The sequence below is a fragment of the Seriola aureovittata genome, chromosome 12 (assembly GCF_021018895.1).
Source record: "Seriola aureovittata isolate HTS-2021-v1 ecotype China chromosome 12, ASM2101889v1, whole genome shotgun sequence".
Lineage (NCBI taxonomy): Eukaryota > Metazoa > Chordata > Actinopteri > Carangiformes > Carangidae > Seriola > Seriola aureovittata.
Genome location: NC_079375.1, coordinates 10,504,081 through 10,521,792, shown reverse-complemented (window position 1 = coordinate 10,521,792; position 17,712 = coordinate 10,504,081). Strand labels below are relative to the sequence as shown.

At 38.8% G+C, this 17,712-nt stretch overlaps 2 protein-coding genes across 5 annotated transcripts in view; one reads left to right on the top strand and one right to left on the bottom strand.

The window, feature by feature from the left end:
- On the top strand, positions 1–7,076 carry tcea1 (transcription elongation factor A (SII), 1). Of its 2 annotated transcripts, none has more exons than XM_056392420.1 (10): positions 1–215; positions 1,376–1,438; positions 1,525–1,630; positions 2,605–2,704; positions 2,923–3,068; positions 3,184–3,240; positions 3,486–3,640; positions 3,850–3,996; positions 4,348–4,419; positions 5,339–7,076. In XM_056392420.1, the coding sequence occupies exons 1-10, from the start codon at positions 141–143 to the stop codon at positions 5,345–5,347; spliced, it is 930 nt and encodes a 309-aa protein (XP_056248395.1). In that variant the 5' UTR covers positions 1–140; the 3' UTR covers positions 5,348–7,076. The 2 variants fall into 2 exon arrangements, with proteins under 2 accessions (XP_056248395.1, XP_056248394.1); XM_056392419.1 differs by having other exon boundaries at positions 4–215; positions 2,920–3,068.
- Positions 7,077–7,569: 493 nt separating this feature from the next.
- rgs20 (regulator of G protein signaling 20) overlaps positions 7,570–17,712 on the bottom strand; it is a 13,785-nt gene continuing 3,642 nt past the window's right edge. The window contains exons 1-5 of one of the 3 annotated variants that reach the window (XM_056391716.1): positions 14,810–14,842; positions 12,587–12,753; positions 11,171–11,245; positions 10,835–11,069; positions 7,570–10,285 (exon numbers count right to left, since the gene is read on the bottom strand). In XM_056391716.1, the coding sequence (XP_056247691.1) occupies positions 10,097–10,285; positions 10,835–11,069; positions 11,171–11,245; positions 12,587–12,753; positions 14,810–14,827 (684 nt within the window). In that variant the 5' untranslated portion in view covers positions 14,828–14,842 and the 3' untranslated portion in view covers positions 7,570–10,096. Of the gene's footprint in view, positions 10,286–10,834; positions 11,070–11,170; positions 11,246–12,586; positions 12,754–14,402; positions 14,563–14,809; positions 14,843–17,712 lie in introns of those variants that run through there. The other 2 variants (XM_056391717.1, XM_056391715.1) reach the window with 2 other exon arrangements.

Genomic DNA, 17,712 nt, shown 5'->3' with positions numbered 1-17,712 from the left:
CTACACAGCGGCGGGTCTCTGTGCGGTCCCGGTCCGCCTAGTAGACGCCTCCGCCGCTTTCTCTTCAGTGGCGTGGTCTTTGTCGCCAACTGTCTTTCCCCACTAATTCCAAGTTTTTGGATACCGTTAGATCAGTCAACATGGGCAAAAAGGAGGAAGAGGACATCATCAGAATTGCGAAGAAGATGGATAAAATGGCGCAGAAAAAAAACGGGGTGAGACGTCTGAGAAGAATGTTTACCTGCTCAGCCGTTGTGAGGCTAACGTAGGCGCTAATGGGCTGTGATGCGGTTAGCTGCCGACTTTATAGCTAATTGACCCTCTAGCCAGTTCTGCAACAGTGCGTCATTTCACTATAGTATTTTTTCCGACTGTTAACTACACGCTTACCTGAAACAATAAGTGCCACCGGCAGCATACCTGTAGTTATGAGTAAGGCTAACGGCAAACAGCTAGCTTTCAAGTCTGTTTATGTCAACGGCAGCTCTGTGTTGCTAGCAGTTAGCCACATAGCAGCCGACTAGTGCTTGCTAGCTTTGTTGGATGCGGTCATTTTAAGATAACTGAAATTAAGTTACTAGATATCACATTTTAAACTAAAATTATTCCATTTTCTTTTCGGATTAAGTTGTGTTTGGGATTTTGCAAGCGGCTAAGCAGCTAGTGCGTTAACGAGGTTGGATTTTAACTGTACCACAGGTAAACTAATGTAATAACATTAATGGCGCTTTAGCTAACGATTATATTCGTTATAATTTCATCTGCCGATTATTTTCTAGATTAGCCGTTTGTTTTCATAAATGGCAGAACATAATGAAAAGTGGCGTCTACAGTTCATAAAGCCCAAAGTGACATATTTAAATGTCTTAGCATGTCTGACAGGCAGGTCAAAACCGAAAGTTACTGAGTTTATATATGTATATATACACATATATATGTGTGTATATATATATATATATATATATACATACACAAGCGAATAATCATATTTGACAATTTAAAACAATTACATTTTTTGATTAAGTGATTAATCAGTTATCAAAATTGCTGCAGATACAATATCTGTTAGTTGAATAAACAGACTAACCGACTGGTAATTGGTTTACCTCTACATGTTAATGTTTGCCATGCATGTAAACTATATAACTTTTTTTTCCTGTATTCAAAGAATTCTAACAAGTTAACAGTCAATATCATCCGACTCTCTCACATCTGAAATATTCCTGTGAATAACTCAAATGTAACTCCTGTAGAATAACCCCAAGATTTAGAAGAAACCAGTATTTGTGTGATTTGACCTTGTTGGTACTTAAAGGTCCGGTGTGAGATGGGTCAAAATGTATCTAAACATCCCTCCCTGTCCTCCCCTCTGCAGGCTGGGGCTTTGGACCTACTGAAGGAGCTACGCAGTGTCCCCATGACTCTGGAGCTGCTTCAGGTATCTTTGCTCATTTGTTATCAAGGGTACTCGTCGACACATGCAACGCTCAAACCCTGGAACTCTGACTCAATGTCTTTCCACAGTCTACCAGAATTGGGATGTCCGTTAACGCCATCCGCAAGCAGAGCACAGACGAGGAGGTGACATCTCTAGCCAAGTCCTTGATCAAATCATGGAAGAAGCTTTTGGGTAAATTTCACATTTCCAGTCTCTGAAAACTTAAATGTGTGTAAATTTGTTTTGTTGTATGTATTTTTTCTGAAAATTATATATTTGATGTCCCAAGCTGTTTTGCATGATTGTATCAGAGCCAATCCAGACATCTTTTTGTAGCTGAACGGTGGAACTCAAACTAAGTTTGATCATTTGCTTATTGTAACACATTGTACTCTGGGGACACCAGCTGTCAAAACTATCCAGTTGGAATTTTTTAAATTGCTGACACCTATTCTCAACCCACAGAGATGTGAGCAAGTGAGATCTTAAGCAGCACAAACAAACAAACAGCAGCCATCAGTTTCAGTATGGAGACAAACGTCAGCCAAAGAATATCCGAGTTTTAAGGAAGGGTTGCTAGTCATTGTGTAATATTGGCATAATATCGTATCATGATGTTTTCCAAATATATACTTCTACCATGATTAAAGCATCTATAATATATTTTGTTCATGCTGGAGTTGAAGAGAGGCTCTCATATTTTTATACCCCAATTTTTCTGCCATAGCATTTCTGCACTGAGGGTAGAACTATTGTTGGCTAAGTGGTTTAGATGTATACCATATTATCACAGTGTACCTGGTTCAGTTCCTACCAAAGGAACCCATTGTTGCATGCCTTTCCTCCCCTCCCTAATGTTCTCCATCAGTTTCTACTATCTACCATTAATTGAGGCTGCAATTCCAGAAAATAATCTTGTAAAAGGTTCTTCATTGAGACTTCTCTCCAAGCAGTTATTATCAAGAAGCACTGAAGAGCACTACAAAATACTGCAAGAAACTATTAATGGAAAGCTGTGAGGCTATTTTTTCTTAATACAGAGCTGTCGGGCTGACAGGCATACAAAAGTATTGATTTTACTAACTTTAATATTGGCCTTTGCTCGTTTCGCTAGCACTTGTATGATTTTCTTGCTTGCTTGTTTTTTTTTATCACCTGTGCTCTAGATGAGCCTGGAGGTGGAGAGAAACCTGCAGATGAGAAGAGGAAAGAGCAAACGACACCTGTTTCTCCCTCAGAGGGAAGCCCAGAGGCAAAAGAAGAAAGGTAACAAGAAAAGCTCTGATATTTTTGATATCTTTGTTTGTACTGATTGTCAAGACAAGTCATTTTTCCAATTGCATGCGGCTATGGAATGCATTTTCTACACATACTGTGTATATATATATATATATATATATATATATTATATATATATATATACATACTATTTTTATGGTTTGCTTCAGTATCTGATTTAACTTTTCTTATTTCTCCTATAGCAGCTCCAGCAGTAACTCCAGCAGCAAGAGTGAGCCCACTGAAGTCACACCCAACACGTTAATCAACACTTTTCCTCGTGCCCCCGGCACCTCCGATTCTATCAGGCTCAAGTGCAGAGAGATGCTGGCCAATGCTCTGCAGACTGGAGGTAATCCTATCAAATGTACAATAAATTCTCAACATATCATATCTGTGTTTGTGGTTGGTCACTATCAGCTTTACTTAGAGAATATTTAACATTTTGTTTGTCCACTCTCTGACAGATGATTATATTGCTATTGGTGCTGATTGTGACGAACTTGGAGCACAGATCGAGGAATATATCCTTCACATTGAATGGAAAATGTAAGAATGTTTGGTATTTTTGCTTAATAAATAACCTAAATACTTTATCAGTCATTAAAATTGTTGATCGATTTTCAGGTAATCAATTAATCAGTCACTAAAAGTTTTAATACTAACACATCTAAAAGCTGTATTTATCAGTGTAGTTTTAGGCTATACTTTTCTATAATGAAACATGAATAATACAATGCTGAAAGTGAATTCCTTGACCTATCATCACGCATCTTCCAAGAGTTTAAGAACACAGACATGAAATACAAGAACCGTGTGCGGAGCCGGATTTCAAATCTGAAGGATATGAAGAACCCCAATTTAAGGAGGACTGTGTTATGTGGGAGTGTAACCCCTGAGAGGATGGCAAAGATGACAGCAGAGGTGAGTTGCTGTAGATGGCTTAGTCTTAAAAGTCATAGAAATGGAACTTAGTCAGTAATATCCATATTCTAACATTTTACTGGATGACTGCTGTCAGACATTTTTTTTCTTCAGTTTGTCTTGGAAAAGTTTGTCTTTTAGCTCCATGTGTCTCTAACTTGATTATATACTGTTCACTTAAAGGCATCATTATTGGCATTCTTCTGTAGGAAATGGCCAGTGATGAGCTGAAGGAAATGAGGAAGAATTTGACCAAAGAGGCTGTCAGGGACCACCAGATGGCCACAACTGGAGGCACTCAGACTGATCTATTCACTTGTGGCAAGTGCAAGGGGAAGTGCTGCACCTATACGCAGGTAAACAAAAAAACAAAAAAATGCCACCTGTGCTTTAATCATGGTAGAAGTAGAAGCCTTATGGATGTTGTGGTTGATGGTGAAAATCAACTCTGAAAAATCTGTGCAAAGTAAATGTGGTGGATGTATTTCATTTATTACATTATTATATATATTCATATATAATATTGTCACGCTATTGTGCTCAACATGTTATGTGCAAATTGGTGCCCTGTATTCTTTGATTAGGTTAGTTTATCAATGATTATAATCCAGATTAGACAGCTGTTGAGCAGCACTGCGTGTTCAGAATGATATTGCACTAAAGTGTTTGTGCTTCTTTCTTTTCTTTTTTTTTTTTGTCATTTCCAGGTTCAAACACGCAGTGCTGATGAGCCAATGACCACGTTTGTCTTCTGCAATGAATGTGGAAATAGATGGAAGGTATGCTGGTTAACGTTGCTTTGTTGACTCAATTTTGGAGTCCATCACCTAACTCTGCACTGACACACACCATTGTTTGTGTGGGAGCATCATGTAGCTGCTCCCACTATGCCAAGACTTCTACTTTTGTGTTTTATCGTTTGAGATGTATGCATCTCCACACAATGTTCCAGCATCAATACTTTACTTTCTTTCTGAAGATATTTTAAATCCAATCTGATTCTTGTCCACTCTCCATGCAGACTGTTCACACGCTCACTTACATTTTAAGTCCTACCTCTGCCTGTCTCATGAGTCCAACATACTGCACATTGCCTTTGCCACAATAAGTCAATTTATCAATCAGTCATCAAGAGAATATTAATCATTCTCTGGTTCTAGGGTCTCAAATGTGAACATTTACCGCTTTGTTCCGTTTTATATCTTTGTAAATTGAATATCTTTGGGTTGTGGATGTTGGTCTGGAGGTTAGCTGGAGGCATCAAACTTAGCATTTTGTCACCAGTCTGTCACCATCTCATAAAATGATTTGATAGATAAATGATTGTTACTTGCAGACCGCCCACATATATCTTGCTTACTCATTAGAATAAATCAAAATATTTAAATTGATGTTGACAGAGGCTGACAGGCTGCATCATCAGAGTGTAAATGATATGCTTTGAGTTTTAATTTATACCTTAAATTCAAGCAGTGCAATTTCATAAGTCACCCCATAAATGATGCATTAATTCGATAGTACATACATCTTAAAAGATTACACTACAGCTATTCACTGTAGGTATTTAGTAAAAAAAAAGAAAAGTCAGTCTTTGTTGATGTGGAAAGTTTTTATTTTGCAGCTATTTGATCATCAGTGTTTAAAGTCAACTCACAGTATCTGGGTATTAATTTGCTTTTTTGTGTGTTTCTCTCCTAGTTCTGCTGAATCTGCAGGCATCATCCACGACACTGACAAGTAGCAAAATTCCTGGACCAGTTTCTGTCTATCAGCAACAGATTGGAGCTTTGTATTTTGTGGTAAATGGTGCACAACATGCCATACAAAGATGCCACTGCGGTTACCGTTCGAGTAAATATCCTGTTCATAGATTGATCTCATTGTCCGTTCCCCAATGCCCCCCCCTTCCCAGAATCTTTTACTATTGTTATTAGTTGTTTCTCACTGTCAGATATATGCGATCAATTATGTCTCATTCTCTTTTATCTGCATTTTTTATATGTAGTTTTAACACTTTGAAAGATGTTGTTTTGCTTTCCCCTCACAACATTGCATTGTTTTATTTAATTTCCCAATAAAATGTAATCCATTTGATTAAATAGAAGTGCTTTTCATTAGTTCTCATTAGTCTCTTACAGTGTGATGTGCCTTCAGTCTCCTCTGGCTGTGTGAATCTTTAACATTATACTAATGCAATCAAGGATCTGAAAGGACAAACGTGTGTGTATGTGTGTGTGTGCGTGTGCGCGCGCGTGTGTGTGTGCGCGTGTGTGTGTGTCGAGGAGTATACATTTGTTATTGGTGGAATATTCATCACATCAAAGTGAATGCAGATGTATGCATATCAATCTGTCTAGGGAAAGGATAATGTCAGTGGCTGAACCAGGCAAGATGCACAATTGTTTTCCTTTCCTCGAGGCTTTTTTTCTTTTCTTTTTTTTAATTGCCAGGTGCAACCACTCTGTGCTCGTGAGCTGTTGTGCTACCTTACCTCAACACAAACTGAACCCAGACCAGTGACACAAGAGTAACTGGGTTTAATCATTGAATTTTAGGAAGGCTACATGGCCAAAACCTCACTTAATATCTACTAATTCAATTCGCTATGGAGATTGTGTGTACAACATGTATTTCCAAGTCTACTCCTGGTGATAAGTGCCTCAGTACATGGTTTATTATCTAACAAGGGTCAGCTTCTTATTAATTAGTAAGTTGTACCTCCTTCAAACGACACGAATCACATTGAGCCATCTCATGAAACACATAATTTCTTTATCTGGATTCACCTGATCAGACTGTTTGATGGCAAAAGCTCCTGTAACAAACATCATCCTGTAATGTGGAGGTTCTCATGAGGTTGCAAAAACTATTACCATGATACGAAGCAACAGTGCGAGAAGGGAGCATCAGTCTTTGCTTGAACTGCACAAAACCCAAAGACGTACAGTATGCAACCTGTGCTTATGTAGATTAATTCATTTGAACCCTTGTGGTTCATTGGCATTAGCTTCACATCTGAGAGACCCCACTGATATATGTGTAAAAATGATTTCAAAATTCAAACAGTTTTTTCTTTTGAATATATTCTCTTGATATGACCCTATTTAAGCCCAGTATGTACAAAAGTATTGATGGTACGGTAACCCTCAATGTTCTCAAGTGACCGACAGCATTATTATATCAAATAAGGAAAACTCCAATAACACAAATCCTAATGGACTAATTTGGGCAGACTTTAGCAGACTTCTGAAACATGTCGAATCATGGTTATAAGCAACTATCATGAAATTATCGAAGGTCCTGAAGTACCAATGTGATAGACTTAATGTAGAGAGGTGGGAATCACTGCTGTCATCATCATATAGACAATGTATTTTCCAGTGTTTTTCTGAAATATCTTGTACTGCTACTTTTCAATAAATTTTTACAATCTCCAGTCTGATCTTTAGTAAAGCCCAGTGGCCAAAATGCCATTGAATAATTTATAATGATATAAACATGAAGTTTAAATGTGCAGCATATTTTTTCTAAGTTCTGTTATAAGTGCCCCACAGCAGGTCTTGTGAATTATTTAACAATGGCCCTTAGCTTCCTATTAAGTTGTACCTCCTCTACCATATTTAATTCCATTAACCCATCGCCTGAGCAACTCAAACTAAATGATGATTTTCTTCTACTGGATTCACCTGATCGGTCTGATTGAAAATCCACCACCATCCTGTACTGCAGACATCATGGTACAGAGGCATTTCACTCTCATCAGTCATTTTTTTTTTAAATTGAAAAATCCTTTAATGCTTCTTATCAATAGATAGCAGGACATGAATGAAATTGAATTTAGATCAGGAAAAAAATAGTTGAGTAATTTCCCAGGTAAGTTTTAATACTTTATAGCTGTGTTGTGGTTCAGTGATTAAATCAGTCCAGAGTCGATAAAATTATTGTGCTTTATTTTATCTTAATCAAAATGCCCACAAGTCATTATTTTCTTGGAGAGTAGCAGAAAAAAAAAACGAAACCATATACTGTAAACATTCACATTATTTGTTTTTAAAAATGTATTCTTCAGTAAACTCAGCGCAAAATAACACATTTCATATAGTAAACAGAAGAAGAAACAACATTTATAGGCATCACTCCAAACCATTGGCTTAGATTGTGTTTTGAGGTTGATCTGCGCGGTGTATCCATCAGCTCAAATTGCACATAGTAAGTTAAAGTTAACTCTAAGACAAGTACAAGTCCCACTGTGAAGCACACAGGTTGGCAAGAAGTTCAGATCAACCAGCCCTATCCATTGATCTTTGTCCTCTGCAAATAAAGACATGTGTTTTCATCATCCTCCGCGCTACCAAAGTGGACTGATGTAGTCATGACTAAGGAATCAAGACAAAACACATGCGATAATTTGGCCAGTGAGAGGGACAATTTCCAGTAAACTGGCTTCGCGCTCCAGTAACCACCCTTATGGCAAGGGTCTGAAAACAACCGTTGCCCATGAGAAAGATGTCATAAAATTGAATGTCAAGGCACTTCCCCATGTGAGGATCTTGTCTTTGAGTGACATGTTTGTGAGGCAACAAAGTAATTCAACTAAAACTATCAGAATACATAAAAATTTTTAACACTTGGCAACTCCAATTTTAGTCAATGGAAACGCTCACGATATACGTATGAACACAGTTTACATGGTAGCTTTGGTGTTGCTGCTAACCTGGCCTGACCCCAGTGTCAGTTCCAATCGATCACGTCAATTTCACACAGCAGACGGGCTCTTCGTACTGTGACTTAAGTTAAAATCTACCAGGATGATTCAACCTGCTGTCGAATAATGTCAGTCTCATAAATTTGAGTAACGCTTTTTACAGGTCTGTAATTTCTTACCGATTTCCAACAAGTTTTCTGGAAATGTAATTTAGTCGTATTTATTGCTAAAATAGAAACAATTTAGTTGGTAAACTTCCAATTAATCAAATCTGGTTAATAACTAGTGTAAAGGGATTATATGCTGGACTATTTTTTGGCCGGGAGCATTTGCTGGAGTGTCTGCTGGTTGCCTGACAAAAACAGCTAATTTTTTTCACACTTAGGTTTTTGTTCGGATTAAACAAACAAGAAATCACGTGCTAGTTATCAAGCTTTGAAGGTGCTAAGCGGCTTTTGTTGCCTTTGGACAGAGCTGGGCTAACTGTTTCCCTCTGTTTCCAGTCTTTGCTAAGCTAAGCTAACCAGCTGTTGGCTGTGGCTTCATATTTACTGAAAAAACATGGGAGTGGTATCAATCTTCTCAGCTAATTCTCAGGAAAAAAGCATATAAGCATATTTCCTAAAATGTTACTCCCCATATTTAGTACCAAATCCCATAGTTCTTTCAAGGAAAGTTCCTAGAGAGTTATTAGGAAACTAAAGACCTGTAAAATGTAGTGTTACCCAAATTTCTACATTTTTTTGACAGTGGCATAACAGTATAGTTTCTTCCCCCGAAGTACTTAAATATAATTTATACTTGTTGGTTCTTCTATATTGGCAATAGATATCAATAAATAAAAAATACTTTATCTGGTAAATATAATTACTGTGGTTCTTATGTCACACTGGTGAAACTATATTAAACCTTTAAGGTGTGCATTGAGTAGCACTTATATAAAAAAAAATGTCTTAAATAGTGTTTTAAATAGGCAATCTTCTGTGGTTAAGATTGAGTAAAGAAAGTTAAAATACACTTTCATAATTGATTTGAGTTTCAAAAGGAAACAAATTGCACACTGTGACAAGAGCTACTGTCACTTTGTTACTTTACACTTACAGTAGCTTCAATTACACACAGGTTCTACATGAACTGGAGTTGCCAAGTCGTTGTCACAGGTAACAAAGTGTGAGGTTAGGTAACAAAACAGGGTGAAAATAAAGTGAAATCATACAGTACCCCACAAAGCTGCCTGCAAGTAGAGCTAACATGTAGCCTTTGACTTGAGCTTTGATTTTCATACGCAGTAAATAGAACCAGGCGTTTTCACATAAAATACCCACAATTTCATTTTTACTATTTACAAACTCATAAATATATAGTCTACAGTAGGAATCATTTCCCCCCCAAACAATCATACAAAAAACAACAGACCATAAAAAACTCTGAACACAAATAAAATAGATTTCTATCAAAAGAAAAAAAAGAAATCAGAAACAAAATGTATTTATATTCCTTTGGAGTGTTTTGCTATGTTGATCTGTAGCAGTACTTGTGATGTCAAGCCCTCGGGAGATTTTGAGACCTGAGTGTCTTCGGTCAGGTGCAGATCACAATAGAGCTGAGATCCCTGGGAGGGGCCAGGCCCGAAGCCCGGTTCATGTAATCCTACACTGCACATACAAAGTAAATTTTAAAAAAGGGGGTAAGAGTTGGGGGGAGGGGGGGGGGGAATAAAGAGAGTTAAAAGATCACAGGTCATCACCACCCTAAGATTCGGGGGACTGCTCTGACAGAGTGTTGAGCAGGTTTTTGTAGGCTGGGGAGTTCATGTAGCGGGGATACGAGTCTCTTTGCATTAGTGTGTAGATCTGCAGCTGGGCATCGTCAAACGTGTGCGAGTTGGGCTCCAGCATGTTCCTGTTGATCGCTTCACGCACACGGGAGTCAAGGCTCACCTGGGAGTCAACAGATTAAAACTTTAGGAACAACAACATGTGCACTTTCTAGGAGACAAAGTCTCTTGTGATCTCTTGTGAATGTGAAGCTATTCCGAGTAGCCGATTACCTTAGCTTAGCAAAAAGATTGGGAAATAGAGGAAACAGCTAGCCTGGTTAGATATAAAGCTTATGGGGCAATTCACTATTTAACTGGGGGGTTTCAGTTTCTTTATATTTCTTGACTAAATCATTTTTACACTTTTTAAACAAACTAGATATAACATGTTAATTAAGGAGCTTTTGAGGAGTTGCTAGGGAAATTTTGTCACCCTTTTAACTGAGCCAGGCTAGCTGTTTCCCCCAGCTTTCCATCTTTATGCTAAGCTAAGCTGACAAGCTAGTCACTGTAGCCTCATTACTTTGGAAGTGATTATGCATATTTCCTTAAATGTTAAACTATTCCTTTAAAGTCAGGGAGAATGAGATGGACATTTGTCAGACATCATGAAGTTTCACCCTTGAAATCAACACAGTTCCAACATAATAATGAAACTGGGCTGTCAAACCTCTTTCGGCGAGAGAATGGAGATGTAGTCCTCATAGATGACCCGGGCCCTTTCCTCTATCGTAGTCTTATTGGTCTCATTGCAGAACTCCTCGCAGGCTAACCAGAAGAGCATGTTCTCCTCGCTGAACTCAGTGCGAAGAAACTGTCTGAAGGAGTTCCTCCCCGCTGGGCAACACATCAGCTTGTCAAACGATTGCCCCCAGGAGCGCACCTCCTCCAAAGTGGGCTTAGGACTGCAGAGAGCATTGACAACATGGGAGAGAGTGACTTCAACATTTAGAGAAAAAAAAAGACTTAACAGATGAGGCTTTTTTGTGCAGTGAATTTAACTGACCAGTCTTCACAGTCTGAGGTCCCTTCCTTGACGTCATAAGATGCCTTTCGGTTCCTATCATCCCGGTCTTCGTTCCTAATGATGAGACAGACATGAAAACACACCAAAGAAAAAAACTATCGCAACCACTATGGCTGAAATTTCATTTTCTTTCATTTTTACAGCAAGTATACATATTTGATGCTACACTTCAACCGATTACAAACTGCAAATTATAACTTCTCAGGAGAAATAATTCATTCCTATATATTAATCACTTACTGTACATATCTATCATTTATATTACAGTGCAACATAAACTTTGTGCAATAACACATACATTGTCATATGCAAGTAATAGCAGGCTATATATGTTGAACATACAATCTTAACATTTGGACATAAAATCACCTTTGTAAACAGAGTAACTGCTATTTATCCCAGCAGTCTTAGTCATTCTTTCCAATGTAGAGCTGATATGAATTAATTAAAATTAATTAAGCTGAATTAATCGATTAGTTGATTGACAGAAAATGAATCAGAAACTACTTTGATAATCAATGAATTGTCACAGTCATCTTTTAAGCAAAATTATCAGAATTTCACTGCTTGTCAAATGTGACTCTTTGCTAGCTTTCCTTCTATGATAGTAAACTGCTGCATCAGTTAGTTGATTAATCGATTAGTTGATCGACTGAAAAATAACTACTTTCATAATCGATTCATTTTGAAGTAATATTTAAGCAAAAATTGCTGTTTTCAGCCTTTCAAATACAAAGATGTCTTTCTTTTCTCTGTTTTATATCATATTAAACTGAATATCTTTGGGGTTCAGACAGCTGGTCAGACAAAACAAGACATTTGAAGATGTAATTTTTGGCTCTGAGAAACTGGAATGGAAAAAAGTAATTTGTGGACATCACCTTAGGGTCTCTTTTCTTACATTTCATGATTAGGCTAGTAATTGAGAAAAGAAATTGCAGATTATTTATTTTTTTATTAATGAAACATTATCTTATCCATCTAATCTATCTAATATTTATAAATATATATATATATATATATATATATATATAGATAGATAGATAGATAGATAGATAGATAGATAGATAGATAGATAGATAGGGATATATATTCACTACATGTTGTGCAGCTGTTGCCAGTATCTAAGAGCCACCACAAGCTTAATGAACAGCAGATATTCCCAGCGCTCACATTCACAGCAGATAACAAACTGTTGTTTAAGCATGTTTTACATTGTAATAAAGCTTCTGTAAGACAAATGCCTACAGACCACATGCAAAAATATCAAGAGCATAAGACACAAGCTGGAGCCTGCTGTTGAGACACAGTAGCTCAGGCTGTGCTGCCCTGTGTTGCAATAATGTCAGCCATGCTGGGCCACAATGAGTGAGTTCTCGGGTGGGGAAGACCTACCAGGAACAGCTACAGCAGCAGCACCAGCAGAAGCAACATGCATTTGAGCCCCGTGGGTTGGCCTGGCCCGGCTGGCCCTGCTGGGCCGGTGCAGTTCCCCCCACTGCCGACTCCTGCTGCACCGACATCTGCCTCTTTCGCATCTCCATCCGCTCTGATCCCATGGGCTAGGAGAGAGGAGAGGGAGGCACTGAGTTCAGTGTTTAGGTGTCAGGAATAGTTAGCTGAGATTTTGTCTTGTTGTAAGAAAATCTATTTAGCTGCATTTGTAGGATATAAATCAGTGCAAGTGAAGTAGAGACGGCAAGGCCAGCGCCGGGTGTACTGTAATCAGCCTGAGCAGAGGGGATGGCAGTGTGAAATCCTGACAGTGCATCTGTTTCTTGATCACATTAATCGTGATAAAGATTGGTTAAATTCATTTCAATTGCTCTCATCAGTTTACACCTATCTGTTTGTTTTATGTACAGGAAGTAAAGTACCACTGGTGCTCTCTGTCCGGAGCATGTGCTGGCATGCCCAGAGGCCACACTGTAAAGGAATGCTGTTCGCTCTATTCAGGGGAAAAGCATGGAAGAAAAATTCAAATTCAGAACTCTGATTTAGTTTTTCCTGCTGCCAAACATGCACCCGCAAATCACATTTCACTCCCTCTAATCTCAAACTGGCTGTATGATCCCTTACATAGTCTAACTGCATGTGACCATGGGTTCAATATCCATTTTCCAAAATTAGAAATATCCCATTTATGAAAGTGTAACAGCAGTGCATTAAATGATCTGTAAAGCTCACTGGGCCCAAGTGGAGCAATAAATTAAATTCACTGGAAAATAATGTAAATATTGTATTTTTAGAATTTGTACTTGTCAACTGTCTTACACCTTTAGGCTACATTCATCATGCTCATGAGAAATTACTGTGGTATAATTGTGACTTCAGTTCTCTAGCGTATTCAACAGAATCCCCATGAATGTTTGTAGGCCTATAGACCAACTACAGGCTATGCTCACAGAATGACTTCTTGTCTGATTTTAACAAATGTGTCATCACCAGGTCAGACACTGCCAAATCCTGTCAGATCATTTATGTAACAAAGCTGCCGCTTCCAACTCACGGCATCATCCGGCTACTACCTGACACAAGAAAACGATGCTTTGAAAAAAAAAATGTCAGAAGATTTGGTACATGGGAGGGGAGGGGAGGGCTGAAGGCGCAGCTTGCAAATCTATAACCGCAGCATCGCTCTATCACAGCCTTTCAGTGAATACAATACCATTTGGTCATTTCTAAAATGGATCCGCGCGCGGTTTCCCTCAGATTCGGAGCTTGCTTCGGCTGCAGATTTCGTGCGTTGTGCCAAATGGCATATTTTACGCGTCGGGTAGTTCAAAGCTGACACAATTGCAGTACGCTATGGCTTGACTCAACAGCTATAGACGATGAAATGGGGGGTGGGGTGGTCGTATCCATTCAAAGGATAAATCGTGATAACAACAAATAAACCACAATGCTCCTTCAATCTCACAGCAGTACAAAACGTGAACAACACGGGGGACGTGATGCTTTCTGAGCGATTTAACAGCAGAGACTATTGCATTAGCAACCCGCACATCACATCAATGGAAAGTGCCACCATGAAGAACCATAGAGCTTCATCGCCCTGGACAACCACCGAAAAGACACTGCCTAGATCTGTTAAAAGCCCACTGTACAGCAAGATAGTGACATGCCATTTAAAACGCCGGGAAAACGGCCTCAAACGCTCCGCTCACCAAACATCCGTGCAACGACACATCGGTTTGCTACCAGTACTTACAATTTCACCATGTATGCACAGCGAGAAGAGGTAAATCTTTGCCTTGATTACATCCGATGGCACATAAGGCTTTTTTTCCGACCGGCTGCTTCAAGTCAGTACGCATGCGTCTTCTCTCCAACTCGTAGTAGCTCAGTGAGGAGTGTAAACCCCGACAGTATGGCACAGGTTTACTGTGCACTGTCCGCTCCTGCCTTGTACGTGAGACACGGTAGAAAGGGACTATTCACGCGAGGGTGTCTGCATGACCATTTGGGTTTAAAAAAGAGGGAAACACACTAAAATGAAAGCAGGAAAACTAACGCTTCAGGCAGAAAAAAACACTCATACAATTCACTCGAGCTCTTGTCACATTACAGCTATTTACAAAACTGAAAAATATTTCAAAGGATATGCAGAAATATTACCAGAAACACCTGCGCCATCAGTGAGCCTTTCCCATGAAGTCGCTGTCTATGGTGCTGAAACAGCAGCAGCTCACAGGCTGCAGCTCTGCTCTCAACTCCACTTGCTGAAGGATACTATGACTTTTACAGCCAGGGTTTTAACATTTAGGAAGTTTAGTCTTTTATTTAGATATGGTCCATCAAGAAGTGAACAATGAATGGATTTGAATCCACTTGTCACATACACACTTATACTCACTCACACACAAACTCTCAACATATGTCAGTACATACACATTAGCACAATCTGTTTCCCCTCAGTTGGTTTTATTATTGTTGTTTTAACCTGAATTTATAAGATTAAGCAAGTATGGGTAGCAGCAAAGCCCATTCACTTAGACATCCTATATAAATGACATCTGCTGCATTATGTCTCCCCATGCAACAATATCTATCTATATTTTCTCTATTAAATAACATAACAAATCAAATCATAGTTTTCCATTTCCCCTGGCATTCCATATACTATGCATGCGGCTCCATTGTATTTCACAGATGATTTCTAGGCTCTTGTGTGACTTCATCTACAGTACAGGCCTGCAACCAGTAATGATGTAGAGTACAACACTGCCATCTGAAGGTTAGCTGGAACTACAGCACTAACATGATATTCTCCATGCATATGAAAAAAAATACCACCTGACTTAATCAATTTTCCTATAATTCGTTTCAAGTCATGGCCATATTGTCAATATATGATCTTTTTAATATGACTCCAAGTATTTTACATGCTTGCATGAGTATTATACCATACAAGAGTAATTGCTGTTTGATACAGAATCGAGCTAGAGGTAATAAGATATACATTCACACATATCTTTCAATGTAATCTACTATATTATATTATCAACACTTTATTTTTAGGTGCACATCATGTCTTGCTTTATATAAACACCAGATGGCACTCTGGACTCGATAGCTGCCTATTCTTATGTAGTTATCTACTTAATTTACACCAACACATTTGTGCTGTTGCCTGTCTGGGTCACATTGTCAGTCAAGATGTTCTCTGATGCCATGGAAATCAATCTCACCAGTCGCGCATTATAATAAGAAGTGTGGCAAAACGTGAGCATCAGTAATACGAGACTCAGTGGAGAACTGTTCTTACACTGTCTGCACAGACCTGGTACTGTTCTATGATACTAGAAATGGATACGTTTAGGGACTAGGCATTCATCTGTTCTGTTATCTCATCAAAAAGAGGGCAAAGAATAGATTGCTTCCCTGTCCAGATGAAATACTTTCTGGTTGTGCTTAACTGGGTTGTGCCCTGAGCATCCACACATCTTTATTCCCCCCAGAGATATAAACATGTGACTTTCTCCACAACACTTCATTTAACACCTTCCCTTGCGTTTATGTTACGCAACACAGACCCACAAATAGCCATGTGAGATTGATACATACACACGCAAGCAACGAATGATACTTTATGGCGTTGTGATTTGATGAGCACACAGACTTTTCCCTCTCAGAGCACAAAGCCGTGTGGAGGAGGGATTGTGAACACACAAGGTCACACGGGAGAATAGTGACGACAGAGCTGGGCGACAAGATGAAAAAAAGTCTTTTCAATGTGTGATTAAGGGGATTCAGATCATTGTGATGCTTTGAGGAAGATAGAATTAACAACAGATTCAATCAGAGGAGCTCAACATGCAGAGAAGCACTGAGGAGGAAGTGCAGACACCACGTCAACACCTCGAGAGATCATGCATGGCATCTGTGAGCATTTTGAAGGTGAAGATGTGTTGTCCAATCACAGCCAGCAACAAAAGTGGCGACAGAATATTGGAAACATCATCTTCGCTCTATTAGATTTTTATTTCCTGCTGACATTATTGTTCTGTAATGAATTTCTCTCTGTTTCCCTCAGGTGTGATGATCAAGTTGCTCTTTGTACTGTAAAGGTCAGGTTCAATTTATTAAAGCACTATCAATGTTGTAATCCTTGTAACCAAGTTACGCAGTCATCTGCTCTTTTGTTTTTTATTCTAACATCACATTATCAGCATAACTCCAGGCGACAATTCTCCATGCAGACTGATGCCACCGTCGGTTAGATGTAAACACAACTCTTAAGTTTTAAAGCCAAGGACATTTTTGTAGCTTTGCACACAAGTACGTAAATAAGATAAAGAATGAACTGACTGCCTGTTCACTTGCACGATAAATACTGAATATATAATATATAATATTCTGTGAACAATCATCAATGTGACAGATGAGATGGTACATTAAAGTTGTGTGATTTCAGTCGCAGTTCTAAAATAATCATGGGTGAGAGCATCTTGGTGGCCTGGAATTCCAAGACACTGACCATTTAATCACAACAACCCTAAATTGAGTCTGGCTGGGTACATATGTCATCCCCCTTTATTTGACCCTAGTCATTTTCTGTCAGCTCTCCACTGCATGCTATCTCATAAAGACTAAGCTAAAATATTCAAAAGAAACAAAGGCGCAACCTATAGGGGTTTCAGGCACTGACCTTGAACAGCAACATTCCCTTTTTGCATCTGGCCAGCTGCATGTCAATGTCCATCTCTCTCTCTCCCCTCATTTCAAAATACTTACTTAAACATAAATAAGCGCTCATTAGATGTGGATGGACATCTCCAAGCGTGGATGCCAAACATTCTGCTGATACTACCATACAGCTTTTGACCCTTGTTAACCCTAAATGTTTGATTACCAGCATAACTCCACCGAAAAATCGATTTAAAGCTTCATCACACAATGTCAGCAGACAAAAGAGCAGGAAAAATACCCATGTTATTCTGCCTTGGGAGTGATCACACATTATCCCCTGGTTGATTAACCCTAGTGCCAACCTTATAGCTACACCAGATAAACAGCCT

What these genes read in the sequence shown, in the direction of transcription:
- tcea1 (XM_056392419.1), top strand. Translation starts at nt 141, where the DNA reads ATGGGCAAAAAGGAGGAAGAGGACATCATCAGAATTGCGAAGAAGATG. An exon ending in TGGCGCAGAAAAAAAACGGG is followed by an intron (nt 216 to 1,375) that starts GTGAGACGTCTG and finishes TCCCCTCTGCAG; the next exon opens with GCTGGGGCTTTGGACCTACT. An exon ending in ATCATGGAAGAAGCTTTTGG is followed by an intron (nt 1,631 to 2,604) that starts GTAAATTTCACA and finishes CCTGTGCTCTAG; the next exon opens with ATGAGCCTGGAGGTGGAGAG.